At 42.9% G+C, this 11,021-nt stretch overlaps 1 protein-coding gene across 1 annotated transcript in view; it reads right to left on the reverse strand.

Annotated features, from left to right (window-relative positions):
- The window catches only part of Epb41l3 (erythrocyte membrane protein band 4.1 like 3), a 147,308-nt gene that overhangs the window by 27,480 nt on the left and 108,807 nt on the right, over positions 1–11,021 (reverse strand). Inside the window, 6 exon segments of the mRNA XM_076917485.1 lie at positions 309–406; positions 4,919–5,071; positions 9,632–9,719; positions 10,413–10,513; positions 10,515–10,568; positions 10,570–10,718. Coding sequence (XP_076773600.1) covers positions 309–406; positions 4,919–5,071; positions 9,632–9,719; positions 10,413–10,513; positions 10,515–10,568; positions 10,570–10,718 — 643 coding nt within the window.

The raw sequence follows: 11,021 nt of genomic DNA on the forward strand, positions 1-11,021 counted from the left end.
GGGATACCCAGGGTTGCTCTGTGGCCTCCATGTGTAAAGTGACATGCACACAGAGGGGGGAGGGGAGGGAGGGATAGAGGGAAGGGGGGAGTAAGGGAGGGAGGGAGGGAGGGAGGGAGGGATGGGGAGAGATATGCACCCCCCGCATGTGTATTTTTAAAAAGGAAGGAACTTTCGGACAGGTGATTCCGATTTCAGGAGCAGAGAGGGTCCCTGCCGTTCTCCTCTACAACTTTTATTTTCCTAGTCAAAGTGGCTCCAACAGTTCAAAATGCTATTAGGAAGAAACCTGAATATTTGCTTCCTACCTGAAAAACGTGTGATGCTCCACACACACCTTCCAGAGGCGCTTGGCAGCCCTGTGGTTTGGCAATTTGAACCCAATGGTGCTTTCAAATTGCTCAAACTAAAATCAAAACAAAAAGAAAACAACAAAAAAACAGGAAAGGTTAAAATGATATTTGGTATTACAAATAAAATAACGTGCAGACTTAAGAGTCCATCCTAATTCTTTTTGTTACTTACCGAATCGGTGGTTATGCACAGAATTCACGCTAAGGAATCTGCTCATTTTTTTAATCTGTTAACTTTCACCTTAAAATGCCCGAAGTGTAGATAACTGTGTTAGGCATGTGGTGCCTATATGAACATGTGTCTTACAAAATCTGAACTCAAATCAGGGAGAGGCATGGATTCCCTCCTGAGACCAGTTCATCCTGGTCTCACCTCGAGCTGTTTTCAATGGCGTGAGGGCTTGAACTAAATTAACGCAGATGTTGAAGTTATCCACTGCAGACATAGAAATAACGTCTTCTACTACCTGATGGAAATACATATCCTTTCTCCATAGCTGACAGCCTGCTGTCTATGATACTGCTGAGGTCTGCTGTGTGTTCTGTGGGTTACAGTACTGACTGCTGACGCACCTACTGGACATCACAGAGGGGCAGAGCCCATTTTCCCATCCCCCATCTTATTGAGAATCTTCATAGGATACTCTGTCAGTCATTTAAGCTTAGGAGATCAATATCTGCCCTTCCGTACCACGCTTTGATATTATTACAGATGCCTTCGGTGTCTGCAGGCACCATAATACATCAGGCCAGCAGAGGGCAACGACCTTATACATAAGGGCTTATTCCAAAGAGCACAGAACAACCATAGTGTTGATATTAACAGCCAAAGTTATTTATGTGGCAAAGCACCAAGGTGAGGGAATCAAATGCACCTGGCATGGGAGATATGATTGCTTCTGACCTCTCTTATTTTTTTTTTTTTTGTCTGCTCAGGTAACTGGGGTAATTGGGAAATACATCAGAAATTGCCTTTCCAGTTTCGTAATTGATTCAGTCGTTTCTGTGGTGTGGGAGTTGGAAAAGCTGCTGTTGTCTGAAGGTCCTAGTAAGTACTGTGGCTGTTGGCTAAGCACCCTCTTTAACACCGCACTTAACATCTAAGAACAGAACACCCAGGCCTGGGGCTGTCCACGGTCGACTCACTCTCCATGCAGGACCAGGAGGAATTCCTCTTCTCTTTTAAAAGAATTTCAAAATGTTTATGGTCATATAATAATGGCATTATATAATGGTATATATTCAGGAGTATACTGTGGATGTGTCAATCAGATTAGGGATCGTTTGGGATGGTTATCTCCTGAAACCAGCTTATGATTCAATGCTGGGGATATTCCAAATCGTCCCTGCTGGGTGTTTTGAAATGGAAGGTTCCTTGTCAACTCTATGGACCCACTGAGCTATAGAACACTGAAGTGCTTCCTCCTACCCAAGTGCAGTTGTATCTGGTAGCCACCTTCTTTCTAACTCTTCTAGCCTTTGGACAACCCTCCCCGCCGCCCCCCCCCCCCCACTCTTCTCTCCAGTTCTAGCTGCTCATTAGTGGGAAGAGAGAGGCTTCCCACTCTGGCTTGTGTCTGCAGAGCTCGTGTGCCATTGGTAATTAACTCAAGTATGAGTATAAAGGGTGCACGTTTCTTTGCACATGCTTCTGCACACCTCAAAGCCTTGTTCACTCTCCTCTACCTAAGGAAAGAGGAGCCACCGTCTGTTGCCCTCAAGAGCTCACCACTCACCCACCCTCATGCACCTGGCAGGTGCTCCTAATGCCTCCGAACTCTTACATGGTCACTGAACACTTTCGCCCGATCCCCATTCTGCAGCCCTCTGTGTAGCCCACAACACTGCTAGTGAATCACTTTATACAGAGGCTCATGCGTGTCACATGGAGCTTAGTCCCTTAATGTCTCTGGCTGTCTGCTCCTCCGTATGTTGCTTCTCCATCTGCCCTCTCTTGAACAGTGAGGCACACTGTAATGGGTTTGAATTTGCTTGGACTAGGGAGTGGCACTGTTAGAAGGTGTGGCCTTGTTGGACTAGGCGTGTCACCGTGGGCGTAGGCTTTAATGCCCTAGTCCTAGCCGCCTGGAAGCCAGTATCCTGCTAGCAGATCTAGCAGGACTCTCATCTTCTCCTGCACCATACTTGCCTGGATGCTGCCATGCTCCCACCTTGATGATAATGGACTGAACCTCTGAACCTGTAAGCCAGCCCCAATTAAATGTTGTCCTTATAAGAGCTGCCTTGGTCATGGTGTCTGTGCACAGCAGTAAAACCCTAACTAAGACACACTGGGGCTGGAGAGATGGCTTTAACAGTTAAGAATTCCCAGCAACCACATGGTGGTCCACAACCATCTGTAATGGGAGCCAATGCCCTCTTCTGGTGTGTCTGAAGACAGCTAGAGTGTAGTAATATACATAAAAGAAATAAATAATTTTTAAAAAAGACACAGTGCTTTTATTGCTTTTATTGCGGCCTTGTTTGTTTGTTTGTTTGTTTGTTTGTTTTTCAAGACAGGGTTTCTCTGTGTAGCCCTGGCTGTCCTGAAACTCACTCTGTAGACCAGGCTGGCCTCGAACTCAGAAATTCGCCTGCCTCTGCCCAGCCAAGGCCTCCTTTTAAACTCTTCTCTTTTGATTCATTATTGTCTACCGTGCAAGCACTAACCCTAAAGTCTGCCTTTGCTCCGTCAAGTCTATCAAGTACCTGAGTCATTTTGATTTTTTTTTTTAAAAAAGACTTTTGTTTCATGATATCTCTTGACTTTATTTCTCCTTTGTGATGTTTAAAAGTCAACATCAAAACAAACGGCAAAGTGTTAATAGCGTTTACGAGAATCCAAAGAGCTGGGAGCTGGGAGCGGAGCTGTGTGAAAAGAATTTCAGTATTATGTTCTGAAAAATTTCACCAACTCTTTCTTTATATCATCTCTGCCAATGCCACTCAAGGGAACAAAAAACCTCTGACTCTTCTGGAAGCTTCTCTCTTTATTCCCATCCCCATCCTGCTCCAAAGCTTACCAGTTCTGCCTAAAACCCTCTCACAAGCCTGTTCCATGCATTCTTTCTTCACTGTCTCTATTGGGTAGTTGGGATTTCATTATGAAATTTATGAAAGTAAAGTATTCCTCCTGGGCGTTATGTCCTCCCTTAAGCCTCCCATGGCTCAAGGCTGTCCGTTAGCTCTTATCACCAACTCTCCCTTCTGCCCTCCCCCCAACACTGCTCCTGCCCTCCCCCAACACTGCTCACATCCACAGTTACAGACCGTCATCTCCTGTGTGGTACTCAGCACTCAGGTTTTCCCAGCTCAATACGAGACAAAGGGAAAACGCCTTAGGAAAAATGAGCAGGTCATGTGTGTCTGTTTCCCGTGCTCAATCTGTCTGGGAAGAAACTGCTGCTCACTTAAGTTTTCACTGAATTCAAGTCAATGCATGTGCCTTAAGTGTCGATCAGATAATCTTTAAAAAATGTATTTTTTAAAAAAAACACCACCACTTCGGGTCTAACCGTGTGGAATACTTCCTTATTATGCCATTATACATAATTATTATTTTGAATTTATACTACAGTCGACTCTTGCTATATATTTTAATTTTTTAAACTTTCTAAAGATTTATTTTACATATATCAATGTTTTGTCTGCATGTATGCATTGCACCGTTTGCACGCTTGGTAACCGAGGAGACTTCTGGCAGAGGGCATCTTATTCTCTGGAAATGGAGTTACAGATGTTTGTGAGCCACTTTGTGGGTGCTGGTAATAGAATCTGGGTCCTCTGCAAGACCAATGAGTGCACTTAACAGCAGGCATCTCTCTATCCTTATAATTTTCATTTTGAAAAATGATTTTCCACCAAGAAACTTCAGTGGAGAGATGAACACTTGGGAGAGAAAAGACCCCTGCATTATGTCAGAAAATATTCAGAGATACAAATGGGCAGGGATGTTTGAGGCTTGAGAGCCTTTAATATATTAATCACACCTATTAGAAATTATAGTTATTTATTAACTTTCTCCTAAGGGGGAAAACTGCAGGCATTTACAGCTCACTATGCACAGATCACCAAAGAAGATGTTAAGTTCATTGGGTAGATTGTTGCTTAAACAGTATTAACAATTCTTATTCTTTTATTAGTTTCTCTAACGAATAAGACAAATAAATAATTTGTACTCAGAACTCCACTCCTTATTTCTTAGAGCATGTTATCTTGAAGTTAGTGACCCAGATTTACAGGAGGACACACGACAAGACACAAGGGAAGAGAGAAATTCACCACAGTTTGAAGCATCTTGAGTCTACATTAAAATATAATTTTAAAAGTCCTTTCAGTTAATGTATGCAGTTGACTTAAAAAAAAAAAAAAAACTAGAATAGCCAAATAAGACCGACGAGAACATGTTGCTATTATTTACCGGAGAAATCTACAACAAATTCTCAGAGGCATTTAGACACAATCCCATGTCCCACAATGCTTGGAATTTGCCAACACATGTTTCTATTTCTGCCTGCACTTGGGATCTTCCTTCCAAGAAGCTATGGAGATACGGATGTACTCACCTCTCCTGGCCGGATTTTAATGTAAAAGTTGTTCCGTTTATAAGAAATTTTCAGGACCTTGGGCCAAGCAAATCTATTTATTCGAAGTCGGTCACGATATATCAACAGACCACTGGCACAGACTCCTAACATAATCTCTACTCCTTCTGAATCCTGGAAGAAATAATGGAGCAGGTTCTCACTTGTTTCCATTTTCTGCAGGTACAAGATTATTTAGGACTCCATGACAGAAGAGGTAATTGACTAATTTAAATACAAAAAAAAAAAAAAAAACCACGGCTGCGGTTTTTAAAAGCACCGCGATCACAAAAAAGCATTTTAATTATGATATTTTTCATTGTGGAGGGCTGGAAAGTTAAATCAATTCGCCAGAGTATATGAGATGTATAGCATTACTACTGTATACAGAATGCACACACGTACACACACATGCATGCACATACGCACAAGCACACACATACACACGAAAGCACACACATGCACACGGACATACATAGTCTTCACTATCCAATTCTGAGGCGTGGAGTCGCCCAGATGCCTGGTTTATGAGATATCATTGTGACATTGTGTCTCCTTTGAATGTTTTATCCATGGAAATCTGTAAAATAGACTCTGTGGTGGCTTGAGAAGGGTAACACAGGACAACACCACAGTGTATGTAAGGTGCAGTCTCCCACAGCCCTGGAAGCAGAGCACAGGAAGCTTCACAAGCAGGCCTGGCCCACCCAGGCCGTGACACAGAATCTGGTAGCTGTCATGGGCTTGCCAGCTTGGAGTCACTGTGCAGCACCAGAGGTGAGAAGAGGGAGGAAAGAGAAAGCCAGACACAGGCACCTCATTCTCCTATGTGGCGGGAGCCACTTCCTAAGACCCTCGCCACAGCGAAAGAGAAGGATGTTTCCACAGTGACAAACCTTTCACTTGGAAATACTACATTTAAAAAAAAAATAGGATAGTTTAAAATTGAACATTTTTTCTTGGAAACACGCTACTCTACTAGGCACCAACTTACTCCATAAGGTGAGATGACTTTAAGACGGGGTTTTACATTAGAATAAAATAAGGGAAAACCACTACTGGTGGTGGGGGGCCCTTAAATATGAAGGGGCAGTTTAAGAATTTGTAATCTGGTGCCCCCAAAGTCACAGGTATTGATCCTTGAGAACCAGCCAGTCTCTTCCGCCACTCACTCATCAGGAATGCCTAGGAGCTTACGTAGCCAGGCCAACAGGAGGGATTGCTTCTGCCGTGGCTCTCAGAGTCACTTTCTTTGGATATAAACAGTTTTATGCCCTTCTCTAAAGAGGAAAAGGATATTGAAAATCATTTTTATTACTATCTATATTCTCATCAGTATCGCTAAAAAATAAGGAATACAGTGTTCTTCACAGACATTAAGGGACCCCCATCCCTCCTCCTCCAGTGAATTTACTACGTGTGACTGTGTCCCCAAGTCACTTTCACCACCAGCACACCTGTTAGCCAGTCGTGCTGAAACCAAGTCTCCCTTCCTCTCCCTTCCCCTGGAGACTTAGCTGTCTAGGACCGCACAGTCTTGTAACTGGCCAGCCCAGCTTGTATCAAGTCAACGTGTTTGTTAAAAGGAAAGGTGAATGAAAAACGAAACTATGAAGCCTGTAGCTCATTAACTACGCAAGAACAGAAGATGTTTCTGAATCCAAATTCTGCCCAAGGCTACAGATGGAGCTCATCTCAAGGACCTTTGACAATAAAGTTTTCATCGTCCTTCTTCTGGGGGCATCTCTCTGTGGCAGCATTCACATGCCTGCTGCGCTGGCCCTGTAGACAGACCTGGGAATGTCGTTTACAGGCCTGCTGCGCTGGCCCTGTAGACAGACCTGGGGTGTGTCCGCCTGTCCTGCTGAAGGCAGTGAGTTCTGCCATCACTTTAATTAATTTTCATTCATTTCTTTATGTTTTCTTGCATCGTTGAGGATTTTACCTGAAGCTTTTGCTTTTACCACTGAACCACAGACTCAGACTTAATCGTCTGAGATCTTGCTATGTGGTTCTGGTGGTCTTACATTCTCAATCTTCCTGTGTCTCTCACTGGAGTGCTCAGGTGACAGGTGTTTATCACCATATGTAGCCTTTCTCTCCACTTGGAGTCACTATTGAATAATTACTTCAATATTTCATCCACAGGGCACCTGATAGGAGCCCGCCTGCCCACTTGCTGCTGATAACACACACACACATACATACACACACATACACACACACACACATACACACTTTATAATCTTACATCAAATAAGTAAATTTGACAAAATTTAAGATAATATTAACTGATAAACAAGCACATACAGATTTCCTAAGAGAAAACAAATTGTTTAGGATAGGTTTCCCAAACACAAGACCATTCTCAAATATAGGTATTTCTTATGGTGCCCAAGACGGCAAAATCCAGAATGTTTAAATGGATTTTAAGCTCAAGGACGCTCACGCCATCACATAAGAGAAGCATCTCACTGATGACCGGAAATGAGCGACAATTCAATTTGTTCAATTTCCTTCTTGAAATGATGGAGCACAGCTTCATGAGAAAATGAAGTCTACAACCGAATCATTTGTTACACTCAATATTCAGATAAAATCCTGTAACAGGATGTATTCCACATCCATAATTCATTCTTTTTAATTGGCAGAATTTCAAATCATATTATTAAATAAAAAGTGGCCATCTATTTAAGTTCAGTGGCTACCGCTATGTTAAGTGGTTTGATTTCCTGGTAGCAATGATCCATCCGGGGCCACACTTCCCTAAACGATGCACTAATCTTTATTTCTAGGTAGTAAATGGATCATGGTGCACGATGCAATGTAAAAATCACTCCGCATTCACTCAGATTATCTTGCCATGTTCATTTTTTTTCACCTTTTAGCCAACTGGAGATAACATGAAGATTTAAAATAAAGTTTCAATGGATGTCCTTAGTTTTATTTTTATCACTACCCAAATGTATACATCACATAACAGAAAAGACAACAAAACAAAGTAAAAACCAAAAACAAGTAAAAAGAAACCTGCTGCTGGTATCACACACACACACACACACACACACACACACACACGGCAAGGAGCTTGGCATGTAACATACTAGCATACTCCTGGCAGAAGTATGCGAATAGACATTTTACTACCACATGTGCCTAAGAAGTGCTTGTCCTCAGGAATGTTCACGGTGATCCAAAGACATAACCAATCAAACCACATAGACATCACCCATCAAATCCAGATGCCTACCATTTTCCTGTCTAGCCTCATGGTAGACTTGACTTGTTCCCCAAAAGTCAACCCAAGAGATCCCTCAGGGCAAGCTGACACACTCCAGGTCTGTCTACACTGGCAGGCCAATAGGCATGTGAATGGCATCATCCCCAGGTTTGTCTACACAGCCAGCGTAGTAGGCATGTAAATGTCATTAGAGAGATGCCCCCAAGAAGGTCAGAGAAAGGTCTGTTATCAACTAGACTTACAGAGCAGAGACCTCCTTCTCTTTGTTTATCATGGTTGTGAGATATTTGTTTGACCATGGCCACCTGGAGTCTCCTTATCCCTAGGCTTCAGAACAGACTGTGAAAAGGACCTACTTCCTTAGAAGTGCAATGTGCAATCACATAACCTTTTGAGTTCCAGACTGAAACTGGGGACATCAGAGGTCAAATCCTTATTCCTATATAACACCGATATTATCTTGTCAGCCCCAGGCAGATGCAATTATCCATGGTCATTAACGACTGACCCTTTGAAAGGCTGAAATGCAAGATTCTGTCTCTAGAGTCCAAGCAAAGTTCACATACTTTGTCAGTAGGAGCTTTTAAAAGTGCTTCCTGTATTTTCACAGTATGGATGCTCACAGCTTCTAAATAGTAGGCTTGCAGTCCTGTACTCAGCCTGGCCATGCTGGGAAGGATAATTCTAGATGAACCATCACATGGGGTCAACACTGTTCTATGTCCTTTAATAATCAAAACCGTCCTGTGATTTAATTTCAACTTCCTCCTTCCCAGATGCACCTCAAATACTACATTCATAACAGTCAGGAAGGCAGTCCTTACCCTGAATGGCTACTCTTTAGATGCTATACTTTAAAAAAAAAATCTTATTTCAAAGCACTGGTTATATAGGTCAGAGTAGTTAAAGCTTTAGAGACAGGATTCTTTACATTTAACACAAACTCCCTGAGTGCTTGGTAGGATTTCAAAACAGAGAGCAAGAACAGTACACAACACATTACAGATGAACATGTAGCTCTGGACAGTTGGCCAATGTCAGACAGACAAAGACTGGAGCAGGACCTTTCAGATAAGGAGGGTATGTTTAAGGTCAGGGTAGAGACAGGGTAGTGGAGCACAAAGGTCACATGTCAGCTGAGAGTGAGAGATATGTTTGCATCAGGGACGCAGGGCGAGCTAGGGCTCCTATGTCAAGGTTAAGTTACTGTGAAGGAACAGAGGCTTCACCTATACCTGGTTTTCACGAGGCTTAGCCATATCGGTAATGTAGGTCTGAGCCACAAAGGCTGCCCACCTCCCTACAAAGATGAACACTATCTGTCTTTAACATGGACTAAGGTTCAAAAGCACACAGGTTTGAAGAACAGAAAGATTCATTTCCATGAAACAAGGTACAGATTACAGCTTGTGGCAGTAACAAAAGCAAGCAGACGAGAGTCTGAAAAAGCATACCTTGGCATGATGTAAGTCCACCCCGTACATGGAGAGCTTTTTGGCATTTTCCAGGAAATGCATCTCTGCTTCAGCTGGCGTCATTCCTCTGGTCAGGAAGAAGTAAGTGTTAAGTCTTTTCCAATCAATTAGAATTGAAAGCTAAAAGCAACTGGTCTGTTCCTGCATGCTTGTCTGTCTGCTGCTTCCCTTTTTCTGGGAGGGCTGAAAGATCTCCCACTTAGCTCCCTCCTATCTTATGAGAAAGCCTACAGTGGGAAACCAGCAAGTTCAAGTTTGGGCATCCATAATTCAAAACTCCAAAGCTGAAATGTTCTAAAAATCCAAATCTTTTCAAGTATTGTTGTTATGGTTGAGGCATTCTAAAAATACTGTATAAAGTCACCTGGAAGTCACACATGTCAGGTGTTTATGAAACATACGTGGAATTTTCCTATTTAGACTGTCATCTCATCCCAAAGATATGTTACTAAGTTATATAACTATCCTATAGTCTGAAAACATCTGAAATCTGAAACACTTCTGCTCCTAAGCATTGTGGGTAACAGATACTTAGCATAAACGTGGGAAATCTTGAGGCATACAGCTTTGTAGAAACATTCACAAATGAATGCCTGGATATATTGAGAGGGAGTTTACGTAGGCCACCATTTGAGCACATGTAGGCTCCACCCCACCCTTAGACCGTGTAATCAGAACCGAGCAGGAGACCTGATGCTCTTCCAGCAAAGCCCACGATGAGGCGCACACCGATGAGCGCACACCGGCTCTCCGTACCAACCTGTGGCTCTTGTGCAGCTCGATCACTTTATCTTCCAGTTCTTTAGTGTGGTTTGGCGCAAAGCGGAACTCACTAATGTAGTCATTCCCACATTCATCAGGATTCGTAGTCCCCGAGCTCTGACTGAACCGTGTAGGAGCCCAGCAGGGCAAGAGTCCACGAAGGAACAGGGTAGCCGTCCAGAAACGATATCATCTCGCAGCTGCAAGCAGAGGTAGTACCTTCCAGGGGCCGGAAGAACAGATAGAAAGCCAGCGTTATCACGTGATGAAAGAGGAGGAAGGGGCGGTGCAGGGGGTACACATTCTGAAAACATTATATTCACACATGAGATTACCAAAGAATCAGACAAAAGGGCAGCAATTAGTATGCATAAACAATGTCTCCCCAGGCCAGTAACCTCTGTAAGGACACATCTGCTTACTCTTCTCAGGATTTCAACTATTATCCATCTATGTAAGAGGAGCCAGGCGAATAGTATTTAGAGAACCTAGAAGTGGGACCTTTTTGTAATAAAACAAGGCTTAATCAACCAAGCACAGGATGAAAGACATTTAAAGATGCATTTTCCTAGTATTCTGGAAATCAGTTGGGGTAAAAGTTGTGATA

Source organism: Arvicanthis niloticus, chromosome 21 (assembly GCF_011762505.2).
Source record: "Arvicanthis niloticus isolate mArvNil1 chromosome 21, mArvNil1.pat.X, whole genome shotgun sequence".
NCBI lineage: Eukaryota > Metazoa > Chordata > Mammalia > Rodentia > Muridae > Arvicanthis > Arvicanthis niloticus.